General features: G+C 37.7%; 2 protein-coding genes across 4 annotated transcripts in view; both read left to right on the forward strand.

The window, feature by feature from the left end:
- Positions 1-7,247, forward strand: part of pum1 (pumilio RNA-binding family member 1) — a 30,958-nt gene extending 23,711 nt beyond the window's left edge. For all 3 annotated transcript variants that reach the window (XM_081376874.1, XM_081376873.1, XM_081376875.1), the window contains exons 16-22: positions 64-193; positions 1,326-1,460; positions 1,561-1,698; positions 3,576-3,701; positions 3,791-3,912; positions 4,005-4,197; positions 5,811-7,247. In XM_081376874.1, the coding sequence (XP_081233000.1) occupies positions 64-193; positions 1,326-1,460; positions 1,561-1,698; positions 3,576-3,701; positions 3,791-3,912; positions 4,005-4,197; positions 5,811-5,942 (976 nt within the window). In that variant the 3' untranslated portion in view covers positions 5,943-7,247. The remainder of the gene's footprint in view (positions 1-63; positions 194-1,325; positions 1,461-1,560; positions 1,699-3,575; positions 3,702-3,790; positions 3,913-4,004; positions 4,198-5,810) is intronic.
- Positions 7,248-12,183: 4,936 nt separating this feature from the next.
- sdc3 (syndecan 3) overlaps positions 12,184-19,268 on the forward strand; it is a 36,720-nt gene continuing 29,635 nt past the window's right edge. The window contains exon 1 of the mRNA XM_081377544.1: positions 12,184-12,659. Within this exon, the coding sequence (XP_081233670.1) occupies positions 12,603-12,659 (57 nt within the window). The 5' untranslated portion in view covers positions 12,184-12,602. The remainder of the gene's footprint in view (positions 12,660-19,268) is intronic.

Genomic DNA, 19,268 nt, shown 5'->3' on the forward strand with positions numbered 1-19,268 from the left:
GAATAATAAATAAAAGGTCCAAAATGTTTAAAAAAAAAAAAAAAAAATGTGGATTTTGTTCAGGTTTATCCAGCTGAAATTGGAGAGAGCAAGTCCTGCAGAACGCCAGTTAGTCTTCAACGAGATACTACAGGCAGCCTACCAGCTCATGGTGGATGTGTTTGGAAATTACGTCATCCAGAAGTTCTTTGAGGTATTACTGAGTAAATATAATAATAAATAAAATAAAATCTAATGAACTGTGTGCGGTTTAACATGAAGACAGTGAGGTTGCATGTTCAGATTGGGACCTGGGGCCGGTTTCACGAAGATAGACTTTTGACTATGGCTTAGATATAGTAGATAGTCAGACTTCAGATAGAGATCTAAATCAGACCGTTGCACAAAGCACTTAAGACTCTGACTATCTTAAGTAGGACTACACTGCAATGCATTCTGGGTAAAATAAGACACTTTTCAAAAACAAAAAACATGGCGGATCGAGTAAGCGCATTCAACCGCTCAGTGCAGTTTACCCCAGCAGAAAAAATATGTGTTTGTTGGAGGAGTATAACAGTTACAAGGACGTTTTACTTGGGAAATTTAGCGGAGAATGTAATAACAAGAAGAAATGTTTAAATTATGAGCCATTTTCCATTTTCTTTTGGCTGTTTGTAATGTAACTGATTGTTACTGCTGGTTGCCAAGGTAACGGAGTCTTAGACCTAAGTTAGCCTGGGGGTCAGGTGTCTAATTTTTTTGGTCTAAATTAAGTCAGTCTTTATTTTTGTGAAACAGTCTAACTTGCATTAGACTAGTCTATGAGCAAATTTTAGACTTGTCTAACACTATAGACCGGTCTAAAATAGCTTTGTGAAACCGGCCTGATTTGGGACTGCATTAAGTCACATTATACACATGAATTTAGCTTCTTTTTCTTTTAGTCATTCTTTATGTACGCAAGATGACTTTGGTGTTGTGTGTAAAATAAATGAAATGTAAAAAGGATCGGCGCAATAAGCATAAGCTTTCAGTCGACACCTTTTCGGTCAAGTAACTTCTTTTTTTTTTTTATATATATATATATATATATATTGTTTACATTGTAATTTAATTTTTGTTTCTATGTTTGCTTGTAAATTGGATTTCTTTTTTTCTGTCTTTTGAAGTTGACCTGAAATAAACTTAATTAACTAACATTTATTTATATAATACGGATTGTTTCAATGCAGCTTCACAGTAATATACAGGAAAGTAACAGTTTCAGCGTTTCAAAGTTCATCAGTTATGTGCATTAGGTGTACTGGATGTCAGTTAGGATGCTAAAAGCAGTTTTATGTGTTCAGTTTGGCAGTCTGGATCAGAAGTTGGCGCTGGCCGAGCGGATCCGTGGTCATGTTTTATCCCTGGCGCTGCAGATGTACGGCTGCAGAGTGATCCAGAAAGCTCTGGAGTTCATCCCTTCGGACCAACAAGTCATTGTAAGTTTATGAAAGGCTGAACGCTTATGTTGTAATTATTCACATGGCTGTGCTGAAGTTACAGTGTATGAATTGAATCAAATTTGTTTGTCTTTTACAGAATGAGATGGTTCGAGAGCTTGACGGACACGTGTTAAAGTGTGTGAAGGATCAAAATGGCAATCATGTTGTGCAGAAATGCATCGAGTGTGTCCAGCCTCATGCTCTTCAGTTCATCATTGATGCATTCAAAGGACAGGTGTGTCTCTTTTGAATTGTGTGAAACGCTGTATGTTTGAATATAAGGGCTTTGGGTGTGTATGTTTGTGTACCATGGGAACTTTTATGACTAATTTCTGGAGGCCTTCATTTTTGAAGCACAACTTCAGTGCAGAATCTCAGTATAACAAATGAAAAATAATTTAAATAATAATATGAAGATACATAATACTCAGCTATTCCTAATTTTAAACAATAAATCGGTGTAAATTTTTATTTTTTGTGTAGAGAAAGTTTAACATGAAATTAAAAATACACTACCATTGAAAAGTTTTGGATTTTTTTTGCGGCAAGATTTAGAAAACAATGATCTATTATGCTCACCAAGGCTGCAATAATTTTCATATATTATTGTATAGTATATTATATTATTTTAAATACTATAAATTTTTTATATGTATTTTTTAATTTAATTCATTTGCCAATGTTCTTTTTTAACAGCCATGCTTCATATTTTTGTCGAAACAACTATACATTTATTTGTTCAGAATTCTTTGATTTAATAGAAAGTTCAAAAGAACACATTTATTTGAAATATTTATTTTTATAACATTATAAAGTGACTCAGCAAACATTAAGATCTGTGTTCTGAGCCAGAGAGAGCAGTTGTCATGTATAGATATGAAGCGGCTTCACAAACTGCACAATATAATTATTTCTATTGCAATAATTCAAATTATCACAGAAGTACTGATATAAAAATGTATAGTTCGGATATAAACACTGATGTCTACGGTAGCGATCGAACTAGAGTGAATCACCTTTTATATATATATCTATAAAATACTTTTTTTTTTGTGTGTGGTGGAGCCAATCTGAACTTTGAAAAAATCCTGTCAAATATTAGTAGATCTGCAGTCTTGTCAAATTCAGTGTTTCCTCTTTAATGGACCACACTGGCCAAAATGGCTGCAACAGTGAATGAGTAGTCTATGGGACCCATGTTCTTTTAAAATGAATACTGGGGACAGAAAAGTCTACTTACATACATTTTGTAACCAAGGTTATTATAGTTTTGCATTTTTAAATTAGTTTTTATTTTAATATCATTTTCAATTTTCAGTTTAGTTTTATTTAGTCATGCTATTTGTCTTTTCCGTTTTCTGCTCAGTGTGGTTGGCTCTTTTCTATTATGTGTGATAGGCCTATCTTGTTTAGGCTAGTTTCACATGAGATGAGATCTTGGAGATCTGGAATTAAGGTACAACTGTATTTGCATAAGGTCTAGACATGATGGAAATACTTATCTGACCATTTCTGCTTCTTAGGCTGTTCACACAGAAAGCGTTTTTTCTTTGAAAAACGGAAAAAAGACCCGGGCACAGTGGAATGGGCAAAAGCGCAAGGTCTCGATACGCGTCTTTTAAAAGTTTAACTTATTTTAACTTGAGTGCCGTGTTTTTAGAACGTCGTGTCACGTGATGCTGCAGAAGACGCGAGACTCGAGCGCAACGGTTAGACATTGAAAAATAAAGTAGTGCACTGGAATGGAAAAAAAGTTATTTTCTGGTAGGCTAGAGGATGAGAGCTTATTAATTACAAAAACGATTATTTATTTTTGCTAATTATTTTGTTTTAGTTAGTTTTTCAATAGCTGTTGTTAGTTTTGTTTAGTTTTAGTTTTTCATTTATGTTGAAATTTCTATTTTATTTCAGTTTATGAAAGTGTTTTTTGAGCAATAGTTTTAGTCTTAGTTTCAGTTTTCGTATATGAAAACAACCTTGTTTGTAACCTGTCTGTGCTGTGAGAAAACTGCATTATCATCCAGTCGTGTCTGGAGCGGCTTACTTTGAAATGTATTTAAAACCTTTGTCTCCTGTGTGAATGTTTAACTAATAACTGTGTGTGTTGTGCAGGTGTTTGCTCTGTCCACACACCCATATGGTTGTCGGGTGATCCAGCGTATTCTGGAGCACTGCCTGCCTGAGCAGACCCTCCCGATACTGGAGGAAATACATCAGCACACCGAGCAGCTGGTCCAGGTAATTTATGAAGCCGTCTCTTTCTGCACTGAACCAGGATCTTAGCCATTCCTCTTAGAACGTTTTTTTTTTTCCCCATCCTCATATAGGATCAGTATGGGAATTATGTAATTCAGCATGTTTTGGAGCACGGCCGCGCCGAGGACAAGAGCAAGATTGTGTCTGAAATCCGAGGAAATGTTCTGGGGCTCAGCCAGCATAAGTTTGCCAGGTACGCACAAAGAATTTACGCACGCATGATAAACCGTCACACAAATACGAGCAAGTGTCTTATTTCAGAGCCGCTTGTGTTTTCGTTCACAGTAACGTGGTGGAAAAGTGTGTGACCCACTCGCTGCGTGCCGAGAGGGCGATGCTGATTGATGAGGTGTGCAGTATGGCGGACGGGCCCCACAGTGCCTTATACACCATGATGAAGGACCAGTATGCGAACTATGTTGTGCAGAAGATGATCGATGTGGCCGAGCCGACACAACGCAAGATTGTAATGCACAAGGTGCGGCTGCTAGTTCGTCATCAGTATTTCTTCTTTTCCTGATTGTGCCAAAGTATGACGATATGGCAACGATATAAAGTGTCCATTAGAGCTGCATGATTAATTATTAAAAGATCTCGATTCAAAATCCAACGTGATCTTTTTCATAAATGACAACGATTCGGCCATGTCTATTAAAACAATTAAAAATCAGTAATATTAAAATTAAAATATTTTAATTTGTAATTTATTGTTGATTCATGTGGCAATGTTCTTTCTAGCAGCCATGCTTAATATTTTTGTCGAAACGATACATTTATTTTTTCAGAATTCTTTGATTTAATAGAAAGTTCAAAATAACAGCATTTATTTGAAATATTTATTTTTGTAACATTATAAAGTGACTCAGCAAATATTTAGATCTGTGTTCTGAGCCAGAGAGAGCAGTTGTCATGTATAGTTATGAAGCGGCTTCACAAACTACACAATATAATTATTTCTATTGCAATAATTCAAATTATCACAGAAGTACTGGGATAAAAGTTTATAGTTCGGATATAAACTCAGATGTCTACAGTAGCGATCAGATTGGAGTGAATCACCTTTTAAAAGTAACTTGATGCTTCAAATAGTCAATTACATCGTTACACCAGTAGGTGGCGACAAGAGACGTTAAAAAATATTTTTCATTGAATCGTTAGTTCAAGAGATTAGTTCAAAAACACTTGATTCATCCATTGAATCATTCATTCAAAAAATAATTCATGTGTGTATACATTTATATTTTTGTGGTGGAGCCAATCGGAACTTTGAAAAAATCCTGTCAAATATTAGTAGATCTGCAGTCTTGTCAAATTCAGTGTTTCCTCTTTAATGGACCGCACTGGCCAAAATGGCTGCAACATTGAATGAGTAGTCTATGGGACCCATGTTCTTTTAAAATGAATACTGGGGACAGAAAAGTCTACTTACATACATTCTGCCGTGAGAAAACAGCATTGATCATTTCTGACACACTCAATACAGCGAACATTCAAATCTGCGTTCGCGCTGCCACTGACTGACTAAGAGCAGTTGTCATGTATAGATATGAAACAGCCACAGTATCATTCACAATAATTTAAATAATTGAAAGTATGATAATCACATTACATCGTTACACCAGTAGGTGGCGACAAGAGACTGTTAAAAAATATATTTGTCATTGAATCATTCAAGAGATTCGTTCCAAAACACTGATTCATCAACAAATGAAGGCTAACCCTAACCCACAGAATTGTCAAAATGCCCATTATGTGGAGTATTCACTTAAACACAGTAGATTATATCTTAAATAAACAAACAGTTAGGTGAAAACCAGTAAATTTAGTTTGTGCATTTAGTCTTAAAGTGACAGCAGCCTAATCTAATATACAATGTCTGTAGCATTAAACTTTTAGATACAGTAGGTTTATTTATTTAATTCTATTGTATTAATCCTAGTGTTTTTATTTGCTGCTTTTGTTCTTATTTTTAGTAACAATATTGTGAACATATGGTGAAATGTGTTTTTGGTCGTATCGGCCACCCCTGTGCTAAAGTGTCAGAGAATTGTGATGAATGTTTTGTGATGGATTTCGCTTGGTTGTGTGTAGATCCGGCCCCATATTGCAACGCTGCGGAAGTACACGTACGGAAAGCACATTTTGGCCAAGCTGGAGAAGTACTACATGAAGAACGGCGTTGACCTCGGCCCACTCTGTGCACCACCTAACGGCATCATGTAAACCCTTCCCATAATTCCTCTAGGATGGCCGTCTGTGCGAGCGTGTTCGTCCACAGTCGACGACGTAGGGATGTTGGGGCGGAGAGTCGAAACCTTCTCCTCAACACTGAATCATCCCCAGGTTGTTGTGACCTGTTTTTTTGTTTTTTGTGTTTGTTTTTTCTCTCCCTTTTAGCATTTCTTCCGTTTTTTTTGCTCTACTACCTAAATGACGGTCCTTTTCGGTCCTGTATGAAATGAGAGAATATTTGATTTATCCCATGTTCAATCATATAGGCTTGCGCAAACACACTTTATTGCTTCGCAACACCTTTCTAACTCGCATATTCTTTCATAACACACACAAACACACACACACACACACATACATTATCACTAACACTTGATTGCTAACACGCAGACATTTAGCATGGGAGACGTTTTTGGTCTTGCTTCTATAAACTATTTAGTGCATACTTGGTGTAGACCTTTGCATATATATATAAATATATATATATAAAACTTTGTAGTTTTTCTGGTTTTTGATGTCCAATCTGTATCTATAATCTTCCCCTGTAGTGAATACATACTTCTGATTGTATAATTGTACATTTGTAAACCTTCGCTAATGTAAATGTGGACTCGCTTCTACAGCCCTTTTTTGGTATGAGGAGAAAAAAAAAGAAAAAAAAACCTGACAAAATTGAAAAAAGAAAATCTTGTGCATTTCAGTGTAAATTCTCACCTCTTTGGTTGTGGTTTCTGAGTTATGAGTTGTTATATATTGTAAATTGTAATATCAGATTTTTTTTGTTGGTTTTGAAGCCCTTTGAATTATTACTGCATAGATGTACAAAGAACAGAGAAAAGTGCGCACTCTGCTTTTAGCCATTCACCAGCCACCTCTTTTTCACCTCCACTCATCCCTTTCTTTTTTTAAGATCTTTTATAGTCCCTCCCTGACTCCTGGGCAGGTAGCAGCAAGCGCGTGTGTGTATGTGTGTGTGACGCGCTCGACTGCCCTGGGTCAGAGTCGGAGGTGTGTACAGATTTGCCATTCTTTTGTCTACTTGTAAGTGATTGTAACATACTGGCCATTGGTTTTTGATTTGGAACACTCTCTGGTGTATATTTAAACAGCCTTGTGTATATTTCCTATGATTCTCTTTATGCAGGCACACTTGTAACCATAATGTGTATAGGTAACAGATGCTGTGTGTGCTTTCTGCCTGGGCAACTATTTTTTGTAACTCCAGTTGTAGATTGTCTCTAAACAACGTGTGATTCTTTATTTTGAAACAAAACAATGAAAAAATTTCAAAATTTCACAACGGCCTCTGACTCTTCCTTTCCGTGTGTTCGGGACTGGGATCATAATGTCTATAAGCTATTCTGTCATAATTCTCTTAGGAAAAAAAATTTTAGTTGCTTTAGTTCACATCACAACTTTAACCCTTATGTGCTGTTGGGGATGTTTTCATCCACTATGGGGTATTTTTGAGTCTAAATTTGGCCATAACTTTTTCTGTGTTTCAGCAAATGGAATGATTTTTGGTGACAAATCTTATTTTGACACATATTTTGGGAAAATGCTTTGAAATTTTTCAAAAACTCAACAGTACACTGTGGGCAAATTTACTACCCTTTCGTTATGTTTGTGGCTGAAAACAGCCACTACTTTAAACTGCTGTAAAAATTTATCAGATAAATATTTTTTTCAATTTTTTTTGCATAAATCTATTAATCAACCTCAGTCCTGCTCAAAAATACTAAATGTTTAAAAAAAATTCAGGATTTTAACTCTTTAATTGCCAAATTTGTAAATGATGTCACTGATTTGGGAAAAAAACACACACAAAATGACTCATTTTCAATATAAAATGTGATTGTGGACTGGATTTTTTTTTACCTTTTATCACAGTCTTGGACATGTCAAAGATTAGAAACAACATTGGTTTTGATGCATTGTTAGTTTTTGTGCAGCATCAGATTTTAACTTTTTCTCCCTCATTTACTGTTCGTGGCTGTTTTTGCCCCATTGACTTCCATTATAACCACATTTTTTGATTGCAAAGCCATGACACCATATAATCATGCATTTTTGATTGTTGGTGGTTTTCCCTGTTGGGAAGAGGTAAAATTTGTAATTTTTACTGTTGATAACCGGGTGGCACCATTAACCCTTTAGATAGGCCTGTGCCAAAAAAAGCTTAGTTTCTGGCTTTTACATGGAGTTATATGGAGTATAACAGCATAATAAAGTGTGTGTGTGTGTGTGTGTGTGTGTGTGTGTGTGTGTGTGTGTGTGAACTCACCTTGATGCGTCTGAGAAAATCAAAATATGCACCTCAGCTCTCAGAACTGCATGGAGTAAACAAAAACAAAGTGTATTTATGCACCTGCTGCCTTTTGATGGTGAGAAATGCAGACTAAACAAAAACAAAGCAAGTGGATTTAAACGCGTGCATGCAAGCCTGCTGGTCATTTGATGGTGAGAAGAGCAGCAAGCAACATGAGAAAGGGCTTGACTTGTAGTGAAGTTTTAGAGATGATTATGCAGCCTGACCCTTCCAGCGAGCTGCAGGATGTATCGTCTTCTCCCTCTGACACCACAGACTCAGGAGAGTCAGATCCTGATTTGGATGTGGCACCCTCATCATCCTCTCTAGCTTCCACTGAAGGCGAGGAGGATTCGGAGGATCCTGGATCTGGGTGGATTGGGAGAAACGGCGAAGTGTGGTTTTCCACCAACGCGGAGACAACTCCCTTTCTTCAGCCTGCCAGAGGCGTGACTCCAGGGCCGACGCGCTATGCCTTCGCAAGGGTCCAGAACATGGATTCCGTGTTCAATCTGTTTTTTACGGAGGAGATGATTGACCTCATTGTCAGCATGACTTGCGTCAACACATACATGTTTGTACAGTCATACAAACATGTATGACTATGCCTTGTGATGGCATAGCGCGTCGGCCCTGGAGTCACGCCACTGGCAGGCTGAAGAAAGAGAGTTGTCTCCGCGTTAGTGGAAAACAACACTTCGCCGTTTCTCCCAATCCACCCAGATCCAGGATCCTCCGAATCCTCCTCGCCTTCAGTGGAAGCTAGAGTGGATGATGAGGGTGCCACATCCAAATCAGGATCTGACTCTCCTGAGTCTGTGGTGTCAGAGGGAGAAGACGAAACATCCTGCAGCTCGCTGGAAGGGTCAGGCTGCATAATCATCTCTAAAACTTCACTACAAGTCAAGCCCTTTCTCATGATGCTTGCTGCTCTTCTCACCATCAAATGACCAGCAGGCTTGCATGCACGCGTTTAAATCCACTTGCTTTGTTTTTGTTTAGTCTGCATTTCTCACCATCAAAAGGCAGCAGGTGCATAAATACACTTACTTTGTTTTTGTTTACTCCATGCAGTTCTGAGAGCTGAGGTGCATATTTTGATTTTCTCAGACGCATCAAGGTGAGTTCACACACACACACACACACACACACACACACACACACACACACACACACACACACACACACACACACACACACACTTTATTATGCTGTTATACTCCATATAACTCCATGTAAAAGCCAGAAACTAAGCTTTTTTTGGCACAGGCCTATCTAAAGGGTTAATGGTGCCACCCGGTTATCAACAGTAAAAATTACAAATTTTACCTCTTCCCAACAGGGAAAACCACCAACAATCAAAAATGCATGATTATATGGTGTCATGGCTTTGCAATCAAAAAATGTGGTTATAATGGAAGTCAATGGGGCAAAAACAGCCACGAACAGTAAATGAGGGAGAAAAAGTTAAAATTTGATGCTGCACAAAAACTAACAATGCATCAAAACCAATGTTGTTTCTAATCTTTGACATGTCCAAGACTGTGATAAAAGGTAAAAAAAAATCCAGTCCACAATCACATTTTATATTGAAAATGAGTAATTTTGTGTTTTTTTTCCCCCCAAATCAGTGACATCATTTACGAATTTGGCAATTAAAGAGTTAAAATCCTGAATTTTTTTTAAACATTTAATATTTTTGAGCAGGACTGAGGTTGATTAATAGATTAATGCAAAAAAATTTGAAAAAAATATTTATCTGATACATTTTTACAGCAGTTTAAAGTAGTGGCTGTTTTCAGCCACAAACATAACGAAAGGATGTAAATTCTAACAATGCACAAGGGTTAATGTACACATTGGACATCTTATGCTTTTTTACATGTTTTATTTTTCTCGAGTTATTCTTTATGTCAGTGTCACTGTTTCTGAACTCACTGAAACGCCTTTGTTGTAGTCTTCCAGAAACAAATGGGTCACAATATTCCTCATTTAAATAATTAATATGCAGAATAAAGGGGCGGGGTCTGGTTGAGTGTGTTGAAACTGGCGGTTATGGTAAGGGGCGGGGCATTTCCCAAACACGCTCGAAGCGCTTGACCAATCACAACACACTGATCCAGCCGACCAATCAGAGCACAGTGTGCTTTTCTGAAGGAGGGGCTTCATAGAGACAGGAACTAAACAGAGGGACATCTTATGCTTTTTTACATGTTTTATTATTCTCAAGTTATTCTCTGTCAGTGTCACTGTTTCTAAACTCACTGAAACGCCTTTATTGTAGTCTTCCAGAAAACAAACACGTTAAAATATTCCTCATTTAAATAATTAATATGCAGAATAAAGGGGCGGGGTCTGGTTGAGTGTGTTGAAACTGGCGATTATGGTAAGGGGCGGGGCATTTCGCAAACACGCTCGAAACAGTTGACCAATTACAACACACTGATCCAGCCGACCAATCAGATGCTTTTCAGAAGGAGGGCTTCATAGAGACAGGAACTAAACAGAGCGTTACTGACAGACTGGGAAGAGAGGAGCTGCAACAATTGAGAATATGTATAAAATAATGTTTTTTGAACATTTAAGCATAAAAACCTATTCTAGTAGAGCCTAAAAACTTTGTAAAAGGGCATTACAGCTCCTCTTTAATGAAACATAAATGATAATGCGCAGTAAATGAGTTTTCTTAATGACGGCCTGAGGATACTGTACTGTCTTGATGAAAGTATAGCAGATACGCATTGATGAAGGATTTCTTTAGAAATCGCACTCGCATAAGTGGTTTTCAAATGTAGAACTTGCGTAACACCTTTCCAGGAAACACATTATGAGTATACGCATATCCCGAATGCACTGCAAATCTCTTTTGATAAAAGCATCTGACAGATGTGCAATTGTAAATCTTGCATTTTTCAAGGGTGACTAAAAGCCTGTTCACACCCAGGATGATGGCCGTAACTATAAAGTTTTGATAATTGTTCTGATTCTGACAACAGGTAAGTCCACACCGCAAATACACTGGAACGATTTCATTGGAATCACTTTCAGAATGATTTCATTTCCTGCTGATGAATGATAAAAAGATTAAACATTAAAAAACCTGAATCATAATAGTTCTTTCTTTGTTCCATTACAAAAGAACAGTGAATATAAAGCCTGGTGTATTAAATGGTATATTAGTAAAAAAAAAAAAAAATAAGCGTTTATTTAACCTTTAGATGAAATATAAAAGAAATTCTAACAAATGACTAATAAATTATATAGTGAGAATATGGAGATCACAGTCAAGAAACACATCGGTTTTATTCAGAGGCTCAAAATGAGCAAAAATATTGAGTTAACTCGAAATGTGAAGTACTAAGTGACAACTTGGAAATTTAAGTTGACTAAACTTACAATTTTAAAGCAGCACAAACACTTTTTTAAGTTGAAACAACAGTTTTATAAATGATATCTGATAGCTTATAAAATAAATCAATATTTTTATAACAGACTACTTAATGCATATAAATATCAGTTGTCTCCAAGTAATATGTCTTAGTAAGAAGATATTTAAATGTTTTATGATTATGATTATTTTATATCATGTTTTATGATATGAGGGGCAAAACACAATGTAATGCAATAAAATGACAGAGAAAAATTATGATCTGTGCAATTTTATACATTATATTAAAACTCTTTGTGCACTGGAAGCTGCATCTGTGATTAAGACAAATTCCTTGTGTTTGCCAATAAATCTTATTCAGATTCTTATTCTTAAAAGCCCTTTTTAAGATTCACTAGGAGTCCAGACAGTAGCATGAAATAATATCAGAGGTATTATCAAAAACATATGTCCACTACTACAGACAAAACAAAAAACGATATGCAGCAGAGTCTGATGGACATCTTGATAGGGGAGGAGAGGCAGGGAGGGAAGACGGGCTGCAGGGGGCATAACCATTCCTCAGCCACACGAGGAGGAGAATCCAACCAATGCCCTCCTCTTCTCACACACGCCATAGCGTACAGAAGAGAAAGAGGAGTGTGTGTGTGAGAGAGAGAGAGAGTGAGTGAGAGAGAGAGGAGTTCTGGTCTTCCCTGCTTCCACATCCATCCAGTCTCAGCCACTGAAGTCAGAGGGGAGTAGATCACTAGAGGCCGTGCGCGCGCTGCTACTCCTCCTCGGTCTTCGCGTGGTTTTGCGGGGATTTGACCGTGTGCCGTACGCGATCACGGATGTGCCGACAAAAGCGCCTGCCCTGAAGTTGGATACCGAAAACGAGAGGTTTACTCCTACCTAGTACCTTAACGAGGAGCGGGGTGACGAGAGCCCCGTGTTTTGCCGTGTTCGGAGCACCATGAAGCGCCCGTGCTGGACGGCGCTCGCGCTGCTGCTGCTGGCGCAAACCGCACTGGTAAGAATGACACTCTATTGTGATCTATTGTTACGAAGAGGGGCGATTTACCGCCGGTCACACGCGCTCAACAATCGGGATTATGTTCGTGCGTGTTTGCGGTAATCGTTATGAGAGAGGGTGCATTGTATGGGCATTAATTAGGCGACAGGAGCCGTGTTGCAAATCTTGGACGCGACCCACATTCTCTCGGCTGACCGCAGACAGCGCGTCTCTGGCGGCCTGGGGAGCGCGGCGGGCGGGCTGGAGGAGCTCCGTGCTGGGACCCACGACTCACGGTGCGGGTTTCCATTGAGCACCTTTGCCTTGTTTGTTTGGCCATTTTGGTCTGGATGTGGGTGGGTAGGTGGGTGTGTGTTGGTGTTGTGGGTCACAGACGCACCGTTACGCTAGCCACATTCCCCGGTTGTCTGATTATGTTGGCGTGGAGCTTGTGTGTGTGTGCGCGCGCGCGTGTCATGATAAACTATAATTAACGCGTCGCATCTAATTATGGTTTAATTACTAGCCCTTTGTCCCTCATGTTTGCCTGTCGGTGGTCCCTCCACACGTACCGCTCTCTTTGAGGTCAAGAGTGATCGGTGGGCTCCAGACATGCCCTGTAATTACAGCAGGGCTACATTATAACGGGTTAAATCAGGTTAAAGTAGGTAATCGGCGGAGGTGTTGGAAGTGTTGCCGATCGGCGGGTGATATTGACCGGAGATCGCCTGAGGTGGAGGAGGGTGTGGAGGGGCTGCGGGGGGTGACGTCATTGGTTTTCGCGGCGCGAGAGAGCAACTACCTTTTTCACAGACTGTTATGACGCGTTGATCTTAACCGGTTTTAACGATCAGCACCATCGTAAATCCTGCTACGTTTTTATATTATCATTTTTTGTTTTAAATGTATGGACATTTATAACACTATACCTTGTATTATATTACCTTTGCATCAAATTAAAAAATAAAATAAATAAATAAATAGTTAACGCTGCTGTGAGGGTATTTCTCTTCTGACTGCCGTTATCAATCTCTCTCTATTTTTTCTTCTTTTAAAAGTTGTGAAAACACTATTTTGGAGTGTTTATTTTGCTATTTGAGCAAATGGGAACACGAAAAAATATATTTAATGTAGTCTCTATGATGACTTCAGCTTCTGAGAAACTTGGAAATGTGAAAAGGTGCAATTCAGAAGGGTATTAAATTCATTCACCTTTTTTTTTTTTTTTGGTACTGGTTTATTTTGAGACTGAAAAAAAAAAAACTAGCGGAACACAGGATCTACCTCGAGACTTGTATTTACCTTTAAGCAGTGAGCGCGAGGAAATGCATTATGATGAAAACCTTAGAACAGAGCTTAGCCTAGTTCTTCTCTAGAGTTTTTATTACGAATGCTATGACTTTCTGTGCTACTGAACACTTGTGTTGAGCTCAAAGCCATTATTTTAAACAGTTAACGGACAATGATAAACTACTGGTGCTACTGGTGGTCTCAAATCCATGCCAACAGTGCCCGTCCACTTTTTCAGCAACCTTGGTTCCGGAAATATTTTCCCCATTATTTTTTAGTATAGGTTTTTTTTTTTTTTTTTTTAAAAAGTCTTAAGAGTTGACCCTGATGGCTTCAACAAAAGTACCATCGATTAATAACCTCATAGCTCACAGCTGGGCTGTCTTTAACGGTTTATACGTTATTAATTAAAAAAACGTTTCCCCTATGGAGAAAATAAATGGTATTGTTTACTTCCGGAACCCGACTAGTGCACTCTATTGGGTAGCTGAGGAGAAAATGTCGTCTTATAGGCAGGGCCGGTTCTAGACATTAGGAGGCCCTAGGCAAAATTCATGTTGGAGGCCCCCCACCCCCAATAAAAAAACACTTGAAACAAAAATGATTCCTAACCTTTTTATTTATACAACATTTAATTTTAAAAGCAGTATATTTTTACTTACACGGTACATAAGTTTGGACACATTACTATTTTTAATGTTTTTGAAAGAAGTCTCTTATGCTCATCAAGCCTGGATTTATTTGATCAAAAATACAGAAAAATAATATAGTGAAAATAGTTAAAATTTAAAATAATGGTTTTCTATTTTACTATACTTTATATTTCTGTGATGCAAAGCTGAATTTAGTGCCACGTGATCATTCTGATTTATTATGTTAGAAATGGTGCTTAATATTTATTTTATAACCTGTGATACTTTTTTTCAGGATCTTTGATTATTAAAAAGTTGTTTTAAAAAAGTCTTCACTGTCACTTTTTATATATTTAACACATCCTTGCTGAATATTCCTGTTTTTTTTTCTCTGTATTTTTGATCAAATAAATGCAGGCTTGTAGAGCATAATAATAAACTTCTTTCAAAAACATTAAAAATAGTAATGGGTCCAGACTTTTACCGGTACTGTATGTACATATTAATCAAACTTTATCTAAGGTAATCTCTTTTTTGTTTAATGAAGATGTTATTGTTGTTGTTGTTATTTTGCTGTTTTATTCAATTTATTCACAGTTCCAGAATCCCACTTCAGTAGATGAGCATAAGTGATTTTATATTGCATTGCTACCTTAAATATGCTATACACAAATCAAGTGGAAGAGAAAGACACGATCGCTACTGAGCAGAAAAAAATATATAAAGTGATATTATTGGCGTAATGTCAGGAATCTAATCATCAGCAGAATTTAGAAGATAGACCCATAGATATGAGATCCTTTATTTGAAACATTTAAAAATGTTGTAGTGTGTTGGCTTTTTAACTTAGAATACAGACGTCTTGTCTTTTAATTGTGTAGCTTTTTTACTAGTCAGCTCCCGACGCGATGTTATTCATTGTACGCGCAAATTCAAAGCGTCGCGTCTTGGGCACGTTACGCTCGCGCTCTTTTAAACTCGTAATAAAGCGGTGAATGATTTTTCCAGAAATGACGCTGATCTACAGTACAAGTTTATATTTAGAATACATTGCAATCACTCCAAAATAGATGACGACAACTCACACACCTGCATTATTAGATGTGCTTCTTTGTGTGCTTATTAGGCTTTTGCCTCGCAGCACCTGATGGATGCGTTCTTTACACATACTTTCAGAAGCCGGCACCCGCTTTGTAACGGACACATTAATTGGTTTAACTGTAGTAATGTAACAGTCTATGGTTAAGATAAACATCGTCACTATTTTTAGTTAATAAATAAATATTGAAATAAATTGTAGATAGGACATTTGTACATTTTTTTTTTTTTTTTTTTGTCCCTCTGTCTGGGCCCCATCCCGCCAATCGGGCCCTAGGCACGTGCCTAGTTTGCCTTTGCGTTAATCCGGCTCTGCTTATAGGTGATTATTGTAAAGGTTGGCCACATATTAAGCTGTTTTGCCCACAAGTAGTTGATGAATGCTCAATTTAACAGGAATTTTTACTTTTACAATCTAGATATAAAAGTAATCCATCATATATGTAAACAAACATGATTTAAGTGAGCTTAAAAAACATTTGCACTCATGACCTTGAAAGTTTTATTTAGGTCTTAGTTGACTTTCCATTTATGTTTTTGTTGTTGTTTTGAAGCCAGTTTTTAATGACCCCTTAAGTTTGCAACAAACAAGTGAACCTGCATTGTTTGCATTCACATTTTAAGCGAATCACCGTGTGGATTTGAAGCAATCTGCGCTGAGGCCGGTGAACATTGGAACACAGCAGAATCAGACATCTTTAACAGCTTTTGCATTGCTTGTTCATCAAGATATGTGCAAATGTGTTTCTTCAAGTGTGTCAAAGGAATCACCTTTCTTGTCACGTTTAAAACTGAGATGTCTTGTAAGTCTAGGCTGGCTGATGAGCAAATTCACACACTTTACTGTGCAAAAACACCCACATTTGGCTGGGGTTGGGTGTTAATTTCAAAACCATGTTGCCCATTCAAAATGAATCCACACACTTTGTATAATGCGTGGTTGGTTGAGCTGTTGTGGCCACTTCAAACGGATGCGTCATGTGGATCAGGTCAGTGGTGTCATATCCTTTCTGGCTTTGTGTGCCAAAGATGGAGTTTAATTTAGATCAGGGAATTGAGCTAATGGACACGCATCCGCTCCTGAGAGCTCCTGCATTTATGCGTGTGTTTTAAAGGATCATGTTGGACTCCTGGGTTCAGCACTGAATCGGTGTTTTGTGCTGTAGACGACAAAGACAACCATAGAGAGGGAGGGAGATGAGGAGGAGGGAACGAGAGAAAACGAGTAGAGAGGAATGTGTGAAGCAATTTGACACAGGAAGTTTCTGCTGCTGGCTTTCTCACTCAGCTGTATGAAGGTCTCACTTTACAGACTCACAAAAGCTAGAAAGTTTAAGGTCTTGATTGGGACATGCCACGCTCAAAGCCTGTGTTGCCTGTGAGGAGGATTAGCATTGCTTGGGAAAATAAACCAATGTGGGATTGGAGCCAAAATGTTTTGTTCAGCCTAAAATGAAAATTGTCGTCATTTATTCACACTTGTTTCATTCCAAACCTTTAGGACTTTTTGATGCGCTGGTATAAAAAGGAAGACATTTTAAAGAATGTTTTTGTCTGTACAATGAAAGTCAATGGTGTCCAAAACAACATTGGACCCCATTGACTTTTAGTGCATGGCCAAAAAATGCTGAGGCTCCCCCCCCCAAAAAAAATATATCATTTTGTGATCCACGGAAGAAAGTCATGCATGTTTGGAACAACACGAGTGAGTAAAATGAACTGACCCACAAGATGTTTCTCCTAAAAGTGTTCAAATTAGCCACAATTGTTGATATACATACACAGTAAAGCCGGCAGGAATCAGTGTGTGTGGACGTGTCTCTCGGCAGGTGTGTGTGACCCAGATCCCTGCTGAGATAATGACCCTGCAGTCTGAAAGTCAACTTCTGTCCCGTTTGAAATCATCAGAGGTGGTCTTTGGGGCGGGTCTCTGACCTTCAACATGTATAGGGGGGAAATTTCAGCGAAAACAGTCGGTAGATGTGACACACCCCAGCAAAATCCAGTTGCACAACACTGATCGTTTGGGTTTTGGAAGAATCTGATGAGCAATATTTGACTTGCTTCATATTGACTTTTTGATCACAGGCTTTGGCGTCTTGGCAGTCTGAGCACAGACATGTTTTTTAGGAACTGGAAAATGAGATTTTTTTCAGGAGACAAATGTGTGAGAGAAAAGACTTTCAATTTAATCTCAGTAATATGTTTACATACACTTCATTAGCATTCCATTTCAGTCAAACTAAAGCAATCATTTGTCTTTCTAAAATGTCACTTAAACACTTTTAGTCTGAGTAAAATTGCTTTCTAGGTCTGTTAGTCCAATAATGGGATTGAACTCTTATTCGTTCAGCATGTAATACAGACAATAGTTGGCTTCGGTGTTGAGAAAAGACGAAAAACGTTGTAATAATTCTGCATGGAAATGTACTTTGTCTAGGAGCAACAGTTGAGATATTAAAAAGGGGCTGTTCTCAAAACCCGTTACAATAGTTTTACAATATAAATAGGGATGTAACGATACCCTCATGTCACGATTCGATACATATCACGATACTGAACTCATGATACGATATTATTGCGATACACCAAGACAAGTGGTAAAAGGTTAACAAAAAATACTAAATTTGGTTTTGCATTGGTTGTGGAAATGAATTGGCTTTGACTTGGTGCTGATAACCCAAAGCACAGGACAATAATGACACCAGGATAAAAATATTCATTTTAGACGAATATGCTTGCACTCTGTCACTGACTAGATATATTTAAAATAATGTAAGCCACATTTTACTGGTAGCATAAAACATTGGCATTATCAGGACTCACAAATATTCCCACATTGCATTATTATACATTATATTCAACATTAAATATAGTAGTGTAATGACACTAAAACTCTGCACTGCAAAAAAGTATTTTTGTCTTCTTAAATCAAGAAGCATTTACTAGATGAGTAAAATATTCACATTATAGACATTATGTCCTGTTTTCCGGGGGATTTAATCAAAATTGAGTGCTTAAATAAAGCTAAATTATCTGCCAATGGGGTAAGAAAAATAGTCTTAATTCAAACAGAAACAAGATTATTTTTTCTTAATAATTAATCATTTTGCTTGTTTTAAGCAAAATCTCACTTAATTTTTATTTATTTCCCCAGAAAACAAGACCCCATAATAGGTCCCCTTTCTTATGTCATTTTTACTACTGTAGTAAATGGATCTTGATTTAAGAAATGTGTGATATTTGGACTGGAAACAAGACAAAAATACTAAGTAAGAAAAGCATTTTCTGCAGTGTGAAAACTTGAATTCTTTTCTCACACAGTAATTTGTATTTTGGGTGAGCTATTCACAATACAGTTTGTCACGATCCACGATACATATTGTTGCATTTTTATATTGCGATACGATATATTCTTACAGCCATAAATATAAACACACATGCCCTTGACAGACGTGTTTAACCACTGCGCTCGTGTGTTTTGCAGCTTCTAAAAACGTGTCTAGACCTTGCGTCTCACGGTGGTTTTAAATGCAAAAACACGCTCTGTGAACAGCTCCATATGTGACTTTTCTTCCCTACACTAAGCATCTGATAAAGCTTGTCA

This window comes from Scardinius erythrophthalmus (assembly GCF_964197995.2).
Source record: "Scardinius erythrophthalmus genome assembly, chromosome: 10".
Lineage (NCBI taxonomy): Eukaryota > Metazoa > Chordata > Actinopteri > Cypriniformes > Leuciscidae > Scardinius > Scardinius erythrophthalmus.